The 20,201-nt window shown below is 39.3% G+C and overlaps 1 protein-coding gene across 1 annotated transcript; it reads right to left on the reverse strand.

Moving 5' to 3' along the window:
- Positions 1-4,920: 4,920 nt before the first annotated feature.
- Positions 4,921-9,951, reverse strand: RD3 (RD3 regulator of GUCY2D). The gene is made up of 2 exons (XM_044677031.1): positions 9,656-9,951; positions 4,921-5,218 (listed from the first exon to the last, which is right to left on the reverse strand). Exons 1-2 carry the CDS (start codon positions 9,949-9,951, stop codon positions 4,921-4,923), a joined length of 594 nt encoding a protein of 197 aa, XP_044532966.1.
- Positions 9,952-20,201: the final 10,250 nt, after the last annotated feature.

The raw sequence follows: 20,201 nt of genomic DNA on the forward strand, positions 1-20,201 counted from the left end.
TGAACTGAGTAGTTGCTGTGATTAAAAGTGCTATTATAACCTTTGAAAAATCCAAATTATATTACAATGCAGGGACACATGAGGGCACTCTAACCAAGTAGAGTCAGCACAGTTTCATAACAAAATACTCTCATGGGGGAAAGTATATTAATAATTCTGATCCCATAGTCAATGATGCTGGTAACTTTTGCTATTAACTCTTAGGCAGACAGGTCCTCCATGCCTTGGTTGTTCACAAGAGACATTGTGGACTCTCTTCCTTTGGCGGCTTTAAAGCATCGTTAAAGATTGTTGCCATTTTTTAGGATGGTGTGCCTTATATTTAGTGTTAATAAATGTTGGCAGATTGCCCTGGGAAAGGCAGAATTTTGATCTAGCTGATCTCTCCAAGACCTTTCTGGCTTAGGGGTTCTCTGATTCTCTACGCAAATATACCTCACTTTTTAAAAGAGAAAGTTTGTGACAAAGTATAGAGATTTACTTCTATTTTGAATATAATAAAGAACCTAAAATAGACCCATAATGACACTTTTTCTAATACAAGGAATTGTCTCCTTTTGTGTCTGGTTAATAAGTGATCTTGCTATTCTTCCCATATAGCACACTCATCTCTCAACTCAGTTCCTTTGCATGGAACTGAGTCCACCATGGTGACTATCTACCATACCTAGCATGCCTCCCCTCTTCACTTCCACCTCTACAAATCAGTTCAAATTACACCTCCTATATAGTTTTCCCCAGATAGTAGCGGCCCTCTCAGATTACCTTAGATTTTTCTGAATGTATCTATATATGTTTATGTTGTCTTTCCTCAAAGAATATGAGTTCCTCACAGGATGGGACTGTTCCATTTATGCCTTTTTATCCCCAGCACCAAATACAGAGCATGGCACATCATAAGTTTCTGAAAAATGCTCATCAAGGTTACATTTTATGCTTCAGTAGTTTCTTAAAGCAGGACACAATTATTCTTCACCAAACCCTCTATTTCTCAAATACTCAGGGGACCAGCTCTTAACCTCACAAAAAGAGCTGATTGTTAAAATTTTCAATGTGAACATTTACACCTCAGAAATCAGCAAATGCTACAAGTTAGCACTTGATTTATTGTTTTGTTGATTATTTAGTCATGAAAGAAAATGCCCCAATTTCTCTGTTGCCCTCCAACCTTGTATCTCCAATTGCCTTTCAGACACCTTGAACTGAATGTCCAGTAGACATCTTACATCCACTGTGCCCCTAACTGAACTCATTATCTTCCCTCTAAACCCTCTCCTTCTTGAACCTTCCCTACTAATGCAGAGGGCAACACAATCCTCTCTGATCCTCATTCATAATCTAGAAGTCAACCTGGATTCCTCCCTATTTCTCTCCTCCCCTAACTGTTGTCACATCCTACCAGTTTCACATTTCAGCACCTTTCGAATATGCTCCCCTCTCTCCTTTGATACTGCCCCCCACTCTGGTACAGGCTCTTATGCCTTGGCTATTGCTAGTAGGTCTTCCTAGCAGGGTTGCTAGGTGGAGCAGTGGATAGAGTGCTGAACCTGGAGTCAGGAAGATTCCTCTTCATGAGTTCAAACTATCTGGCCTCAGATAGTTACTAGCTATGTGTGACCCTGGGCACTTAACTCTGTTTGCTTTTATTTCGTCATCTGCAAAATGAGCTGGAAAAGAAAATGTTCCACTATTTCTACCAAAAAACAAAACAAAACAAACAAAAAACAACCCTAAATGGGAATTCATGAAGAATTGGACACAATTGAACAACAAGGTCTGTCTGCCTCAAGTCTTTCCCCACTCCAATCCATTTCATTCTCCACTCATCCACTAAAGTGGTTGTTCTAAAACACAGGCATGTCACTTGATAAATAGTGGCTTCCTATTTCCTCCTAGGAACAACTATAAAAGGCTCTGTTTGGCATTCAAAGCCCTTCATAACCTAGCCCCTTCTTACCTTTCCAGTCTTCTGATATTCTACTCCTCAACACATTCTCTTTGATCCAGTGACACTGGCCTCCTTGCTATTCTATGAAAAAGACACTCTTCCATCTCTTGGCTAAGGGTTACCCAGGCTGTTCCCAATGCCTGGCATACTCTCTCTGCCCCGTCTACTGGCCTCTTTGGCTTCCTTTAAGTCTCAACTAAAATCCCATCCTCTAGAAGAAGTCTTCCCTAACCCGTCTTAATTCTAGTGCTTTCCTCCTTTTAATTATTTCCTTTTTATCTTATATATACTTTGCTTTGTATTATTTGCTTGCACATTGTGTCCTCTGTTAGCTTGTAGGCTTCATGAGGGCAGGAACTGGGTTTTTTGCCTCTTTTTGTATCTCCGGCACTTTAGCACTGTGTCTGGTTTATAATTGATGCTTATTAAATGTTTATCATTTGGTTGATTAGTGGCTAGAAAAAATGTCAATAATTCAGATTAAATCGAACAGTTAGTCATGTGTACTGCCCCCCCAAAACCAGTTATTAGACATTTATCTCTAAATCTTCACATTATTTTCACTTATATTTTGAATATATATCCTTCCCACCTGTGGCCTAAAGCCTCTCACCATTCACTAATCCCTCCTTTGAGGATAAAACAAGAAGAATTCCACTTGTGATTTTTTTGTCCTGAATGTTGAAGAAAGCTGGTTACATTTTATGGCATTGTTTCCTAGTTTGTCTCCATAGAACTTTATGCACTGGAGAAAGAATTCATTTTTTATTGATAATATCCCCTCTGCTGAAAATTGCTACAAGATTGGTTTTTGGATATTTTTATGAAATCATTCTCCCTAAGGTGAGACTATAGCTCTGAAGTAGCTAGAAGGAAGGAGGTCAGAATAACAGACAGATACAAACATCCCTGCCTATGTCCGTGCAAGCAAAGGGAAATCAGATCCAGGTAGACCACTAAACTAGACTCTCAATTGCCCATATTATTGAACAGGATAATCCCCAAACCATTACCATTTTGCTTTGTTCTGCATTATCTATGGCTCCCTCCTCACTTGTAGACTAATCTTTCTCCCCTTACAGTGGTTTTACTTAATCTGACATGATTAATTTCCATTTTCTGACCACTCACAGACAAGTGGTTCTGAGAGCTAACCAATAACTTGTCTTAGATTGAAAAATCTTCTATTGATCATCCGCAAAGTGGATAATCCTTTGGTAGTATAGAAAGATTAAAAAAAAAAAAGGTTAGCTTTGGAACAAAATATATCCTGAATCTGTTACTTACTATGTATATGACCTTGATAAAATCACTTCTCTCTGGGCCTTAGTTCCTGTAAAATGAAAGAACTGAATAGTAAGGAAAATAATGGGATTATATGAGAAAAGTGACTAAATTGATCTTGCTTAGGGAGTCCACTATTGGTCATCTATGCCAAGGTTGTCAGTGACAGAAAAAAAAGTCTAATATATCTATAGTAGCATGATAAAAAAGCTGGAAACAAAGTGAATTTGTTCAAGGAATGGCTGAAGAAAATGTGGTATCTGAAAGTAGTGTGTTATTATTGTGCAGTAAGGAAAGAGAGGCTATATGGTTTAGTGGAGGTTCATAAAGGCTAGTCTAGGAGACGGGAAAACCTGAGTTCAGTTTCTGCCTCTGACATTTAATGGGCTGTGCAGCTGCAGGCAAATCTCTCAACTTTTGAGAACTCCTGGAAGTCCACTAAGATTCTTAGTTATAGAGGAATTATTGATCTACTTTAATGAAGGGAGTTTCCCCACCAGAGAGTTCTCTAAACTAATGAAATCACAGAAATGAAAATTATTAGGAATTGACAGAAACAAGGGAAGATTTGTATGAAGTGATGCAGAACAAAGAAAGACCAGGAAAACAATGCATATAATTACAACAATAATATAAATGAAAAATGATATTAAAAGACAACAGAATTTAGATCAAACACAATGCTCAGTGCATGATTCCTGATGACTGATGCTGGAATACACCTCCTCCTTTTTGTGAAGAGGTGATGGTCTCTAGATGTCCATTGGTATATTCTGTGTCAGTTGGCATCTTGGTCCTGGTTCCTCAGCTAGACAGCTTTGCTTTATGTAAGTGAATCCAGTTGGGGAGTGAGGGAGGGTGGAATTTGTTGGGAAGAGATTGTGGTTTAAAAAGACAAATGCCTCAGTAGAGCACTTTTTGACATATAAAAAAAGGGGAAGAGGGATCAGAGTTGATGATCTTTAATCCTTCTACCTCTAAATGCTTTATTTTGATGATAGACAAAGCTTAATGGAGAGGGCCTTCTGAGAACTGATTGTATCTTGGGAGTTGTTACTCTGTCCTGCATGATATCAAAATACGGTCAGAATTTTAGGAGATTTGCACTTAAATGTTTTGTTGAGGGATGACTTGGGTGATAGATGCTATGGGGAAATAGCCTTTGGCCCTGTTCTGTCATAGCCCACAACTTAAGGGCTCAGAGACTAGGGAATTGCCAAATGGCCCATGGAGAACAGCCCATCAGGATAAGAAAGAAGGACTCTTAACCTTGTTGGGCCTTCTCTCATCTATACAACAAGAGGTTTGGACTAGCTAATTTACTCTAAGGTTCCAACCAGCTCAAACTCTATGATTTTATAATCTATGCCTTATTCAGTTTAAAAAGAGAAAAAAAAAGCCCCAAAGGACAGAAATTTATTGTGGGGTCTTTTGGCCTTTTCTACTTCCCAGATTCTGACTTCTAAATGGGTGACAAGTTTAGGCCAGAGAAAATAAGGCCACAATCCCAAAATGGCCCTAATCATTGGTTCCTCAATCCTATCAGTGGCTTAGAACCTCAAAAAAGCAACAGGGAGAGCATGTCAAACTGGGATAGGCAAAAGAGGGATTGGGGGGAAATGGTGGCACTTGTGGTTGAAACCTGGCTAACAGAGTCTTTCCTAGGAATCCAGCTCCTTTTCTCTTAGTTATTGGTCTTTGTGCATCTGGAATTCAGGCATGCTCCAGACCCTAGGAGTGGGATGGATGTCCCGTTCCACATCCTCTGAGATGGTCCTGATGTCACTGGCGAAAGGAAAGATGCGGGAACGGGTCCTAAAAGTGGTCAGGGAGAGGGTGCCCCGGGGTCGAGTGTTCCATTGTTTGGTCAGCTTCCTAACAGCCTCCTCCTCCTTCATCTTCTCCAAGACTTCCTGGAGGACTGAACGGAAGAGCTGGGACACCTCATGGACTTCTGGATCGTACTCAGCGATGAGCTGCCGGAACCTAAGAGATGGAGGACAGGAGATATTGTGTAAGATTCCACTTTGTACATATTTCATAGCCTACACTGAATCTGTTGATAAATTCCTTCTCATTCCTCTTCCTTGGCCTCTTCATGGAGGGAATACTCCAATTCCAATTTCTCCCAAGGAAGACTCTGTGTGTGTACAAGTGAGTTTGTGTGTGCTTTCGTGAATCACAGCATAGTGAAAGGCTGTCATACAAAGGAGAGTTTAGTCTTCTTGATCTAAGGGGTAGAGCTAGGAACAAGAGATGGAAATAATGGAGGCAGGTTTTAGTTGGAGGTAAGGAAACACGTGAATAATTCATGAAATGTGCTGCCTTGAGAGGCAGTGGATTTCCCCCTACTGTAGCACTCCAACTGAAGCTTGGATGACTATTTGTTATTAGAAGGACTACTGAGGGGCATCTAGATGGCTCAGTGGATAGAGCGCCAGACCTTGAGATAGCAAGTTCTGTGTTCAACTTTGGCCTCAGATACTTCCTAACTGTGTGATCCTGGGCAAGTCACTTAACTCCAACTGCATAGCCCTTACTGCTCTTCTGCATCCTTAGTATTGATCCTAAGTTGGAGGGTAAAGGTTTTTAATTTATAAAGTGTTTTTAAAAGGACTACTGGGTGATGAGGAAATCAAAGGAACAGGCATATCAGGATAGTGGGAATATTAGTTCTGAAATCAAAAGATCTAGTTTCATACCTACTCTCTGCCACTTACTACCTGTGGGGTCTTAGGAAAGTCACTTAAATTTCCCTAGACCTTAGTTTTCTCATCTGTAAGGGTTACAGAAGCAAGGGAAGGAAGGGAGATGGAGAGAAAATAAGTGATTAATTGATGACATTTATTTATTTTCTTTTTAAACCCTTGTACTTCGGTGTATTGTCTCATAGGTGGAAGATTGGTAAGGGTGGGCAATGGGGGTCAAGTGACTTGCCCAGGGTCACACAGCTAGTACCCACATTTATTTTTAAGAGAGGGGCTTGGACCAGATGGCTTATGAAATTCTTTCCTTTCCTTGGAGTCAGAAGTCCTGAGCCTATTTCCTGGCTCTGGCATCTTCTACTGCCTTTGAGACCTTGGGCAAGTCACTTAATTTCTCAGTGCGTGTGTTTTCTCATCTTTAAAACAAGGACATTGACCTTTTCTTAAATTGTCGAGATGGGCTGGGGGTACAGGGAGAGAAAATAAATGTTTGTTCATTGAAAAATAAAATAAAATTAGAAAAATGGAAAAAACAGGAGGTAGAACTAGATGATCTCTGAGGTCCCTTCTAACTCAAAATCTATGATCCTATTACATGAGCCTATGAACTCACATTTATACAACAAGCTCTATGGAGTACTCACAACTATATGAGGTATGCAGGCTAAGAATGATAGCCCCACTGAAATCCATCTCTAATGTTTCACCATACTCTAAATAGAGGTGATTCTTCATCCCCATGGACCATAAGCATCAGCAGTCCTGGCTAAGCTAGAAAGGTCCAGGGCTGAACTCTAGGTCCTAAGGACCCTAGCCAGGTTCATAAAAGCTCATTGCCAGGCTGGAAGAAGAGGGAAGGAGGGGAGATTTCTCAGCCACAGCAATTCTAAAAACCATGGTCCCAACCCAAAAAAGAGTTATAATCTGTACTAGTAGAGGGGATACCCACACCACCAGAATCACAGAATCCTTGCAGAACATAATGAGGTGTGGCATTCATACACTAAGAAAGAGTACACATTCTATATCTTGGTATAAATTAAAAAAAAACCTTAACATGCTAATGTTAATGTTAGGGAGGGAAATGGAGAGAAAAGGAAGATTTAAAAATTGATATAATATATCTTAAAAGAAGCTCGTGATGTAGTAAAAAGAGTATTAGACATGGAGTTGAAAAAGCCCTGGGTTCCAATCAGCTCTAACACTAACTAGCTATACAGCAGGACCTCATTTTACCTAACTCAACACATGCAAATTCAAGTACACATGATTGGCAATCAAAAACAATAAAGCAGAAAAACATGTAAAAAAATTAATGATGTGCTATATCTGCATCATTTTCCCAAGTGGCGTAATGTCTCTCAGCAGTGTGCCCAATCACACTCATTCTTACTCAGAGAAGCATTAGTGTGACTCATTATGCTGTTTTGCACCAAATTTTAGCTCCCTCACATCTGTTTTTGTCTGGAGTTTTTGCTTGTAATAAATCTTGTCTCTATCAGAGCAGTGTTTCTCTTTGTTTCATTAATGGTGTTTAGTTATTAATAATGGCCCCAGAATACAAGAGTAATGATGCCGGTAGCCCCAATAAACCTAAGAAAAGTCACCAAGTGCCAAGGTATATTCATATAAGAAATATTTCTTAAATAATGGGGTTTGCTATTATATGTGATTTTCAGCTCATATAAAGGTGTTGGTCACGTAAAATGAGGTCCTACTGGAACACTCTTAGTCCTGTCATCTCTTTGAATTGTAATTTCCTCATCTAGAGAACGGTGATTCTTAGTTGTACAACCTTCTTCATAAGGGTATCATGAGGAAAATGCTTTGCAAACCATAAAGTGCTCTACAGACCCCATACCACACCTGTAATGTCCATAACACCCAGGGGTGGGCTACTCTGAGAAAAGGTGGAGAGTTCCCATTCCAAAGAATGGGAAACAACAAGCCCCCAGACCCTCAATAAATATGTGAATCCTGATCCACACAGGTAGCACTGTTCCATCAGCTCTTGGGCTACCCCACAATGGGATGGAGGTGGGAGGGCTACTCCACACTTGAAGAGGTGCTATTCCATCAGCATCAAAGCTGCTATTCCATCAGCTCAGGCGCCACTCCATCACCCCTTGGGCTATTCCAGGAGCTCCAGGGCTAACCCATCAGCCACAAGGCTATCCAATTCCATTCACTATTAGACTACTATACTATTTTAAAAACCACTTCTTCAAATAAAATTCTTTTCTTCTGGACTGAAGGGAGTTTGAGCCTCCCATTCTTGGGGTGAGATCCTTCTACAGATTTGGATGTGTCTCCCACAACAGATCTGTTTGGTATAGACAGGGTCCTGGGGGCTGAGTCATCAGGGTAACTGGATTAAACCATTTCAGATCAAAATAACCCTTCTTACTGTTTTCCCTATCTGGAACCGGGCCTGAGCTGCCCTCCCAAGGAAAAATTCAATAACTTATTTTTAAAACAAGGCCCCAAAGTTTAATTAGTTGGTTGTCATAGGGGGCCATAACTTCAGGGAATTTAAAAAAGAGTTCCTCGGTCCCTTTCCTGGATGGTGACCAGCAGCTCAGAAGTCATGAGGACAGTGTATAAGTCCTCCCTTAGACTTGGCTTATGCTGAGCCATATCTACCACTTATCTATTGGCCCAGACACCATTTTGAGGCCTTTCTTTCTGATCATTGTCAAGTCACTCCTCTTGCATTCTGGCCATCCTCCTCAGCCCCTTCCCTCCAAATCCTAGACTTTGCCCTTGGAACCTTCACTTTGATAGATGAGCCTTATCCTCTCCATTACCATTCTCAAACAGATCACTTCCACACCATGCCAGCGTGCAGGTATTTCTCCTTCCCTCCACCTCTCACCCCCAGCTTAGGTCATGAGCATTCAGATGGATCTGCCAGTCTCTTATGGTCTATACCAGCATTCATCTTCTTGAACTCATTCTTCCCTTCTTTCTGCTTTCTCCAGATCATTTACAATTATGCTAAATGGAACACTGCTATTTATCCTTGGCTAAACAGACAAGTACTCCTTTAGCATGCTGTTTTCTCTTTCTCTTTTTTAAATTAAGTTTAATTTATTTTTTTGTTATATTTTTATTTCCAAGCTCTCTCTCTCTCTCTCTCTCTCTCTCCCCTTTCTCACCCTGCACTAGAGGCCATCATTTGATAAAGATATAGACGTGTGTATCTATTAATCTATCTATGTAAAACCATGTAATGATATTTATCAGTTCCTTTTCTGGAGGTGAGCATTCATGTTTTTTTCTTCAAACAATATTGCTGTTGCTGCATGCAACACTCTCTTGGTTCTGCTCACTTCTCCCTTCATTATTTCATGTCTTTCCATGTTTTTCTAAAATCAGCCTGTTCATCATTTTTTATAGCATATTTCCTCTTTCTCAGTCACTAGAAAGGAGGTTTGTTTTTAATGAGATGGGAAGAAGGCTAGTTCCATTCCTCAAATTATAATGTATGAACTCTGCAATATAGTGCAAAGGATTCTGAGTTTACAGGTCTGGGTTCAAATCCCAACTCTGCCACTTATTATCTGTATGGCTTTGGGTGCTTAAACTCTCTGCAAATGCATAATGAGAGTGCTGTACTGGATGTCCTCTAAGGTCCTTTCAAGCTCTAAAACTTTGATTCTATAAGGTATGGTTGCCTGCTCTCCTTATTCGCAGTCAGTCCTGACAATATCCTTACCTGAGGATCATGGGTCCACAATAAGAAGGGTGAATTTTGGTGCAGGCATCCTCCAACTGAAGCCGCTCCCCAGGGCTAAGGTCATAGGCATTCTTGGGTGGACTCGCCAGCCAGCTATAGTCAACGCCAGTTCGAATCTTCCGGTATTCCTTCTCCCTTTCCCGATGCTGTTTCTCAGCTTCCTTTATCTGCCAAGCCAGCTCCATCATCAGAGTCTCAAGCACCATTTCTGCTGGACTTCTGGGAGACAGCTTGTGAGGGGTCTCACTCCACCGGAACCATGGAACCAGGGACATGGCCTCTGTGTTGCTAGATGTTTAGGGACAAAGACAAGGAATAGAAGAGCAACCAAGTCAGAAGGTGAGATACTCAGCCATGTGGTGCTAATTTGTTATGGTACATAGTTGGTTAGGGAAGTGCTGCCCAGGCTCTTGATTATAGACTTCCAGAAGTTAAAAACATTTAATTGTGCAAAATTAGGCAGGTAGGTGGTTCAGTAGATAGAATCCTGGACTTGGAGTCAGGGAGACCTAAATTCAAATGTGACCTCAAACATTTTTTATTTGTGTGACCTTTGGACTCATCTGCCTCAGTTTCCTCATCATTAAAATGGATTTTTTTTTTACACTAGAGACTTTAGAGACTTTGCCATTTGGAATAAGGTAATTTAGTTCAACTAAGGGAGAATCCTAGGTCTCACCTAAGGGGAAACCCCTTAAAGTCTCTAGAGTAACAAGTTGGGGATTGAAGCATGATAGAAATGCTGCCTCTTCTTGTGTCTTCCCAGAGTCATTTCCTTCAGCAACCTAAAATAGAGTTGGCTTCTTCCATCTTCCATCTTGAAGGTGGGGCCCAGAAGTGCCCCCAAAAGATTTGATACTTGAAGAAGTTCTCCAGAGAATGAAGCTCTCCTACTCTCACCAATTCCATGCAACTCCTCCTGCAAAGGCAAAAGATTGATCTCCACCAATAAGGAGAGTGTCTTATATCAATGGGCTCTGGGACTGGGGTTACATTTATTTATAAATTATTTACATGTACTATTGTCCTAATAATTGTGTAACCCTGCATCAGATTTGTTATGGAGATAGAGATGCATTCCCCAAATCTACCAGCCATTGATGCCATGGACTGGAGAATCTGGGGGTGTTCACAGAAAATTCTAAGAGAAAAGAAGAAACCAGGTCAGAAGACCGAATTTGGAGTGTTGTCCTACGACATGGCACTATGTGGACTTTTCCCAGAGACTAGCACTTTGCTGGCCCCTGATTGGAGCTCCTCTCAACTTCCCTACAGAAAAATCAGAGAAGCAGCTGAAGCTACTGCTGTGCAGGCTCTACTGCCTGCTGTCAATAGTAATGTAGTTGGGCTCCTTGCTTGACCAGAGATGGCCAGATCCCTGTGTAACTTGCAAGACTATACCCTAGAGCAGCAAGTGTGAGAGGGCTCCTCCAAGAGAGCCCCAAAGTGGACAGAAAGTCCTAGAGTTGAGACCTTGGAAGCCCTAAGGTTTGAGGAGTGGTTGTGACTAGTGGTATTTAGAACTCAGACCAGCACTTTTTTTTTTTGGTTTTTGTTTTCCCTCTTTATGCTCGATGTTAGCCTCTACAAGAAGTTTTAGGTATTTACTAGGCTGGCAGCCAAGCCTGTGGCATGATATATGGAAGGAGGCATGATTCCCAGTGCTCAGGAGAATATTCCTTCTACCTGCAAAAGATAGTTGGTACCAGAGCTTCTTGGGAGAGAGTCTGAAGAACTTCAGGAGAGAGACAAAGAAAGAGTAGCTGTAGACAAGTAAGCGACACTAACTCTGATTCCCAGTTTGCCACCCCAAAGACTAGAGTGGACCATTGTGGGTGAGACTGGACTCTTCTTTTAAGCTGAGATCTCATCTCATTCCCAACTAAAGATTTCATTTAGTCTTGTATTGATATATTCCAATCTGTATCTATTCCCTGATTTTTTTCTGTTTGCTTAGTAAATGGGATTATTCACTATTTGCTATTATGGGTCATTTGTGCAACTAGAATTTTGTGGGAAGTTGATAAAGAGGTGAAAATCATTTAGGAAAGTCACTTAACCTCATCTCCCTCAGTTTCTTCATCTGTAAAATGGGGATAATAATAACATCTACCTCCTGGGGTTCTGAGGATGAAAGAGATATTCTTTGTAAATTACCTGGAACATAGCAATAAGCATTTATTCAGCTTAGTAAAAAATTTGAGCATTTAATTAATAAATATTTATTAAGTACCTACTATGATATATGCTAATATATGTGTACCAGTATGATAGTGCTGCCTACTATGATTACCTTCTTAAAATTGACCAGGGAAATGATTTTCCTTCTGAACCTCTAAACATCATACCAGCTATATTTGACAGGGGCAAGTAGACACCATTCTAGTCCAATATCCTTCTCAGAGACTGGATGAAAAGAGCTCGTGACCTTGAGGTGCTTGCTTCTGATACCTTCCTGCCTTTCCTCCCTTTCCCCTGGCTTCCTTCCTCTTCTCAGAGGGAAACAGATTCCAGAAACATCTATCCAGGACATCCATGGACCTTATCTATATTTTTAGACACTCAATGTGGCTATAACGTGTTACCTGGAGACCCATAGAAGATATATATGTGGAAGGTCAGTTTGGAGGAAACCTTTAGTGAGGCAGCTGAGAAGTAATTTTCTCTGCAGGAAATCACAAATCTATTGCTGCTACTCTATTCTCACATTCTTTAGCTAGCTGAAGGCGACAAGAGGGAGGAAGTCTATGATCTTTGATCTTTGATTCTGAGTTCTAGGCAGAGGGAGATTTCTAAACTGACTGGTTATATTTCATCCTCAGAAGCCTGGGAGGTAGATGTTATTATCATCCCCATTTTACAGATGACAAAACTGAAAGAGATGAAGTTAAGTCCCCCTAGAGGACAGAAGGGAAGCCCCTTGGAGCAAACATAAGCCTGCTAGAGAAGAGGACTAGAAGAGCAGCTCTAGCATTTTCGTAATGTCTAGAGGCAGAGAGGTAGGACCATAGTGCACAGAGTGCTGGGCTTGCAGCCAGGAAGACAATGGTTCCTGAGCAAGTCATTTAACTTCTATCTGCCTCAATTATAGTTTCTTCAACTGAAACCGAATTTCCTCAACTGTAAAATAGGGATTTTAATAGCACCTACCTTTCACAGCTGTTGTGAGTATGAAATGAAATAATATCTGTAAGGCACCTAGTGGATGCTTAATAAGTGCTTATTTCCTTCCTTTACAGTATATATTTCTTATATCTGCTTTAAAGTAGGCGAATATCTGCAGAATGAAGGACTCCCCCTCTCTTAAAACCTATATCATCAATTGTTTTCAGACTCTTTGTGACCCCATTTGGGGTTTTCTTGGCAAAGATACCGTAGTAGTTGGTATGTGGGAGGAAAGACCTTAATATATAAGACAGAGAGAGAGAGAGAGAGAGAGAGAGAGAGAGAGAGAGAGAGAGAGAGTTATATAATTAGAGAGAGATGGATAGATTATATATACATCTATAAATGATGTTTTAAAATCTTCACTTAATTCTACCATCCCCTCAAACTATCATGCTATATCTTTCTCCCTTTCTCACCCAGACTTCTAGAAAAAAAGCTCTCTAAACTCATTGCTTCTACTTCCCCTGTTCACACTCAATTCTCAGTCCCTTGCAGTCTGGCTCTTGACATGAGCTTTCAACTGAAACTATCTCTCCAAGGTTACATGTCAATAATGACAAGATTTAGTGTGGTATAGTGGGAAGAATGCTGGATTTGGAGTCAGAGAACCTGTGACTTACTGCTTCCCAGCTAGCTGTTTGACCTTGGGACTAATGTAGCTGGGTACTGTAATGACAGACATGGAGATAGGAAGGTCTAAGTTAGAATTCTGTCTTAGATACTGACTAGTTGTGTGATCCTAGGAAGGTTATTTAATTTCTCAGACTCAGTTTACTCATCTGCAAAATGAGGATAATAGTAATGTATCTCATAGATTTGTTGTGAGAATCAAGTCAGATAATATATGTAAAGAACTTTGCAAATCTATACAAGTGCTAGATATTATAATAATCATTAAAGCACTGTAGACCTTAGTTTATTCATCTGCGAAATAAGGAAGTTCAATTACAATTAAGGTCCCTTCCAGTTCTAAATCCTATGATCAGGTAAAAGCTAGATGACAACTTGTCAAAGATATTGTAAGGAGGATTCTTATTTGGATATGGATTGGGCTAGATGATATACCAACTCCTTGATTATTCTGTGACTCCCCTGCTCCTGGATAATTCCTTATTTAAGAATACTTCCTTGATTAATTAAGCTCCACAGGTCTGGTGACTATTCCTGTAATCCATTACCTTCAGGAATTGCAGGAATAGCTTGTACCATGGTGATTTGCCTTTGCCCACCTTCCTCATCTCCCTCAGGGATCCAAACAAGATATTTCTGGATGTCAGTGCCACCTGGCCTCAGGAAATTCAATTCCATCTTTCTGCTCCACCAATAGGAAAATAATATAATTAGAAGGAAGTCAGAAGATCCTCTGACAGTGAATGAAATAGAAAGGAATTAATCCTTAAAAAAATTAAAAAGCAACAATAATGACAACAACGAATCATCCTTGTCTTAGGGCATAATCAGACCCAAGACTATTTTCCTAGTAAATTTGCATTGATCTCTGCAGAATGGATCATGTTGCTAAGACAGCCAACATGACCCCACTGTGTACAATTATTTTGGATATGGGAATTTGCTGTCTTTATGACTATGTGGTAAGTTGCTTAAATCATGTGGAAATAGTTGATTCAGTTTTGTATTTAGATAGAGCTTCAGTCAGAAAACTGAGCCAATATGCTTTACTCAAAGTGTTACCTTTTTAGGAAAAAGAAAGTGAGCCTCTATGTACGAGAGGACAGCCAGTGCTTGGTATTGACAGGTGAATTGACTAGCCTACATAGGGATTAGTTTGGGAACAATTTTATTTAAGTAAATAGTTTTTATTGGCAGAATTCAGGATTATAGAATAATCATAACATGCTACAGTATAGGAAAGAGGGAATTGTAAGTAGGCATTGCCTTTGGGGAAGAATATATGCAGGAAATTCAGTAGGGGAAGGGAGGTGATGATATTACTCATCAACTATGGGTTCCAGGTGTAATGTAGTAGGTAGCATGACCTCTAAAAGGCAGCTAGGAGGCTCAGTGGATAAAATTCTGGGCCTGGAGTCAAGAAGACTCATCTTCCTGAGTTCAAATCTGGCCTCAGACACTTATTAGTTATGCGATCCTGGGCAAAGCACTTAATCATTTTTGCCTCAGTTCCTCATCTATAAAATGAGTTGGAGAAGGAAATGGCAAAACTATTCCACTGTCTTTGACAAGATAACCTCAAATGGAGTTATGAAGAATTGGATGATATTGAAACAACTGAACATCGACAACCAGATGTACTTTTGCTAATGATCTGGTAGTCTACTACACTATTTTTGAGGCAGAATATAGAACAAAAGAGACTGTATACAAGAGAAATGAAAAAGTGCTCATTGTCTCAATATATATATGACAGTATTAGGAATTCCAGATTCTCATCCCTGAGAGTTTCGATGGTTCTCTGGGACTTTGATTGGTTTGATCTGACAGCCAAAAGGAAATGTCTCATGTCTATGTTCCTTAAGGGAATGAGTTCTGATATTTAAAAAATAGCTCTCATTTCTAAAGGACTTTGCGGTTTACAAAACTTTTTCCCTACAGTATTCCTGATAGGGAGACAGTGTGTTATTATCCCTATTTTACAGATGAGGAAAGTGGGGCTCAAAGATGTTAAGAGACTTGCCTATGGTCTTAAAGGTGGTAGTATAGCTGGGACTTGACCAAGATAAAATATTAAATCCTTTATTTGGCTTATAAATCCCTTCATAACCTAGCCTTTTCGTACATGAATGTTCTTATACTTTTTATTCCTCTTATGCTTTGCAAACCAGTAATATTGGCCTCCATGCTTCTCCTTCCACAAGACACTCCATCTCTCTATTTCTTTATGATTTCACTTAGTCGTCCTTCATGCTTGAAACTCTCTCCCTCTATATCACTTCCTCTTGGCTTCTCTGGCTTCCTAACTTGTTCTGTTTATCTGGATTCCCTTTTGAATTTCCTCCTGTTCTTTCCTGTATATTTTATACAAGTAATGTAAAATATGAGTCTATATGTGGCTCCTGGTAAGTCATGTCTTGCTGATCAGTCTCCTCCCTGTTATGTCCACTTGTGAGCCAGATTTTCTCATCTTTTGATGGGGAAAGAGCTAAGTTGTCAAAGTAAAAGCATGACCTCTATACCTCCTTCCTATCTCATACACACCCAGGCATTACCCATGATGAAATCAATTCAATCCAAGGAACATTAGACCATCTGCTAAGGGAAAAAGGGATTGCAAATTGCTTTAGTAAAAGGAGTATCCACATTAGTGAAATTATGGGTCCTTTAAGTACTGAGCGATAACGACAATTCTTACCACTTGCATTTATATAGCACCTTATGATTTACAAAAAAACCCAAAAAACAAAATAATGTACTAATCTCCAAAAGCAATGAATAATGAGTCCAAAACCAGTTCATACATATTGAACTTCAAATCAGCAACAGGATGCTGGTTTTTAACAATGAAATGGGAGAAATTGAAAATGATTTTATAAATATTTTGATAACTGTTATAAATATTTTGATAAATATTTTATGAATATTTTGATAACTGTTATAAATATTTTGATAAATATTTTATGAATATTTTGATAACTGTTTGATAGAATTTGTAAACCTTTATAAGCTTATGTATTTTATTTAGAGACATTATTCTTTTTTAATTGAAAAATTGTATTTAATTGATTTAGAATATTTTTCCATGGTTATATAATTCATGTTCTTTCCCTTCCCTCCTCCCTGCCCCCCCATAGCCAACAAGTAATTCCACTGGGTTTTACATGTGTCATTGATCAAGACCCATTTCCATATTATTAATATTTGCATTTGTGATTGCTTAGAGACTACATTCCCAATTATGTCCTCATCAACCCATGTGATCAAGCAATTGTTTTTCTTCTGTGTTATTTCTCTGGATGTGGATAGTGTTCTTTCTTATAAGTCCCTCAGAATTGTCCTGGATCATTGCATTGCTGCTAATAGAGAAGTCCATTATATTTGATTGTACCACAGTGTATCAGTCTCTGTATACAATGTTCTCCTGGTTCTGTTCCTTTCACTTTGCAACAATTCCTGGAGGTCTTTCCAGTTCACATGGAATTCCTCCAGTTCATTATTTCTTATAGCACAATAGTATTCATCACCAACAGATACCACAATTTGTTCAGCCATTCCCCAGTTGAAGGACATTTCCTCATTTTTTGCCACTACAAGGAGTGCGGCTATGAATATTTTTGTACAAGTCTTTTTTCCTTATTATCTCTTTGAGGTATAACCCCAGCAGTAGTATGTCTGGATCAAAGGGCGGGCAGTTAGAGACATTATTCTGAGAAGTTCTTAGACTTCACTGGATTTCCAAAGGGAAAGAGGTCTATGACACGAAAAAGGTTAAGAACTCCTTATCTAGGGGGGTGATAGTAATCAATGACCATAACAATGTAAATGGGAAGAATAACAACAAAATGGAATGGAAAGCCAGGAATTTATAAGGACCAAATTTGTCCTGATGAAAGAGAAAACAGAGGACAACACCATTTCCTTTTTGCAGATATAAAAGATAATGGAGGAGGAACACTACAAATAAAATTAAATTTTACTCATGTTTATCTAGTTTTGCTCAAAAGGGTTTTTTTCTCCTCTTTTTAAAATTTTCTTCCACAAGAGAAGTGCAGCATAGTTGGACTGGGTTATGGGGGCCATTCCTTGACATATTCACAGATATTCTCTGCCTTCTTCCTATCAGCCACAATGGAACTTTAGAGTCATCTTATGACTCATCCCTGAAGAGCTCATACTGAAAAGATAGCATCCCTTTGTTGGCTGTGAAGATAGGCACTCAAAATACAGTATCACCCCCAAATACAGAAATTTGCTTTGCTCTTCCCACTTATGATGATTTCCATTTCTCATGGAAAGGATCTGCTGGCTTCATACATTGCTAATGAAGTGTCCAGGCCCTTGAAGACATAGGGAGTACCCACAGAGAGCATAACCACTGAAGAATGAACTAAATTTCAGGATAAATCATTAAGTTCCAGGAGAAAGCCTTTGTTGGTGCATATTAGAGTGACAGCAACATCCTTGGGCTTCCATCACCCTGGATGATACACATTTGGGCTGGTGGGGTTTGTAAATATGTTTTCTGCCTCTATGGTAACAGAGCTTCCCTGATGGCAGATAGAGGTGACCTAAGAACTACAAGACTGCATTTTTTAGAAGAATTATCTGTGAGGCTTAGAATTAAATAGTTCTAGGGAAGTACATCAGATGGGAGGCTCTAGCCTTTAGTCTACTGGTTAGTGAGCCTTCAGCAGCCACCAACGAAGGGGCAAGATCTTCGCAAGTGATCTGAGTCCATATCCTTTCCTGTTCATTTCTCTGAAGATAGCCTTCTTTCCTCAGATCCTCCATAGCACACTTAATGTGAAATCAGTTGTTTAGGGTAAAAAAATGTCTTTGTTGAAATATGTCAACTTCATTTCCACCAAAGTTCTCACCCACTTTGCTGGAGACATGGGGATGATCCCAAAACCTCCAAGGCTGTACCAGTGGATTATAAGATCTGTCATGGAAAAACTTCAGGTAAAAATCTAGTGATAGACTTTTTGTTTCTCTTCCTAAGACTAACCCTAGCTAAGCCTGAAGAAGCTTATTAACAGATTGAAAACAAGATAATGATTTTTTTTAGCTACAATAATTCTCAAAAACCATATTACTTAAGTTAAAGAATGGCTGTAATCAGCATTGGTGGAAGGAATAACCACAGAGGTGAAACCACATATTTTAGACTTTTGGGAGATTTGGGACATCTTGGTTCCCAAAACACAAAGTTAGAAATTAGAATTCCTTAGATTTCATCTAATGTCTAATGCCTTAATTTTATAAATAAGAAAATCAGGATTCAGAGAGAATAAGTGTCCAAAGTTTGAACTGAAGATTCCACCTTGTCATAGACTCTAAGTGAGCCTTTCTTTTTTCCAATATAGCTTCAAACAAATATCTTAATGAGACTTTCATACTACCCTCACTCAACTTTTATTCTTCTGCTTTCCAACTTCCTGATGGTTCCTAAACTTAATTTCTTAAAAGCAAAGGACAAACCTCCCTCTCTTTCTCTTTCACATAGCATCATAGATGTCAAGGGAGAAGAGAAGTAGGAGGCTATCTATTCCAAATTCTTCATTTTACCAGTGAAACAATGGAAGCTCAGAGACAAGAAGTGAGTTGCTCACAGTCATAAAGGGAGTAATATATGAAGATGGAATATAAAAAAGAAAGAAAGGAGGAAGAAAGGGAGGGAGGGAAGGAAGGAAGGAAAGAAGGAAGAAAGGAAAGAAGGCTCTGACTTAAAATTCAGGACTCTTCCATACCACATTTCTGTCCTCCTTTACCCATTCTCTGCACTTCACATTCTTTCTAAAAGATGACTTACATCACCACCAATCCTGAATGTTAGCAACAAACCTTTCATAGGACTGGCACAGAAGGAATGATTTCTTAGGATACTTCAGTCAATAAATCTAAAAGATATTTACACTTTTATTACTTCAACACCAACCAGACAAGAGTCACTCTTAATCTATATAACATTTGGAGGGAGTTAAGAGTTAAGAGAGTGAGTTATGAGATGATGGAACTCTATTAACCTGGAAAGGATAAGGTTTTAGGCAGACAGATTAGTTATAGGAGTAAAGCTTTTGGAAGGTTATTATTATAAAAATACTTCCGTATCTACAGTGAGGATAATGAGAGGAAAGGGGCTTTATTCCAGCAGGAAGCCTTTTTTTTGGTGTTTGTAAAAATCAACCAGTGTATACAAATATAACACACACACAGAGCAGCAACACATGAAAGAATAAGGTTGGATAAAATGTTAGAATGAATTTTAGACATTAAGAGAGATAGTGGAATGTTTTCCCAGAGTTCTTAAACAAGTATCCCTTGCTTTAAAAACAAACAAACAAAAAACCCAGCTTGCCTGTAAATTGAATTTCGGTTCTCTGGTGACCTCATGCTTATTTCAATGATGTTTTATCTTTATTTGTGATCAATATTGAGTGAGTATGCCATCTTTGATGGTTGACCTTCCCTGCAGTCAGGAAGACCAGGGTTTAAGTACTGCCTCTGAAGTACCCTCGAAGTGTGATCAAAGACAAGTCATTTAGCCTCTCAGGATCCCTGGGCAACTATCTAAACCTGAATTGCTTACTACAAATGGCTTCTATTCAGAGTTTAAAAGTTATGATAGAAAGAGGTAGTGTGAAGAGTGGGAGGCTAGAAAGATAGGAAAGCAAGAAGAAACAAAAGATCATCAATGACATTAAATATATATATATATATATAT

This window comes from Gracilinanus agilis, chromosome 4 (genome assembly GCF_016433145.1).
Source record: "Gracilinanus agilis isolate LMUSP501 chromosome 4, AgileGrace, whole genome shotgun sequence".
Taxonomy (NCBI): domain Eukaryota; kingdom Metazoa; phylum Chordata; class Mammalia; order Didelphimorphia; family Didelphidae; genus Gracilinanus; species Gracilinanus agilis.

Bases quoted from the DNA above. Each gene is read 5' to 3' on its own strand.
- RD3 (XM_044677031.1), bottom strand. From the start codon at position 9,951: ATGTCCCTGGTTCCATGGTTCCGGTGGAGTGAGACCCCTCACAAGCTG. The intron at 5,219-9,655 runs GTAAGGATATTG...TCCATCTCTTAG, and splicing joins TGTGGACCCATGATCCTCAG to GTTCCGGCAGCTCATCGCTG.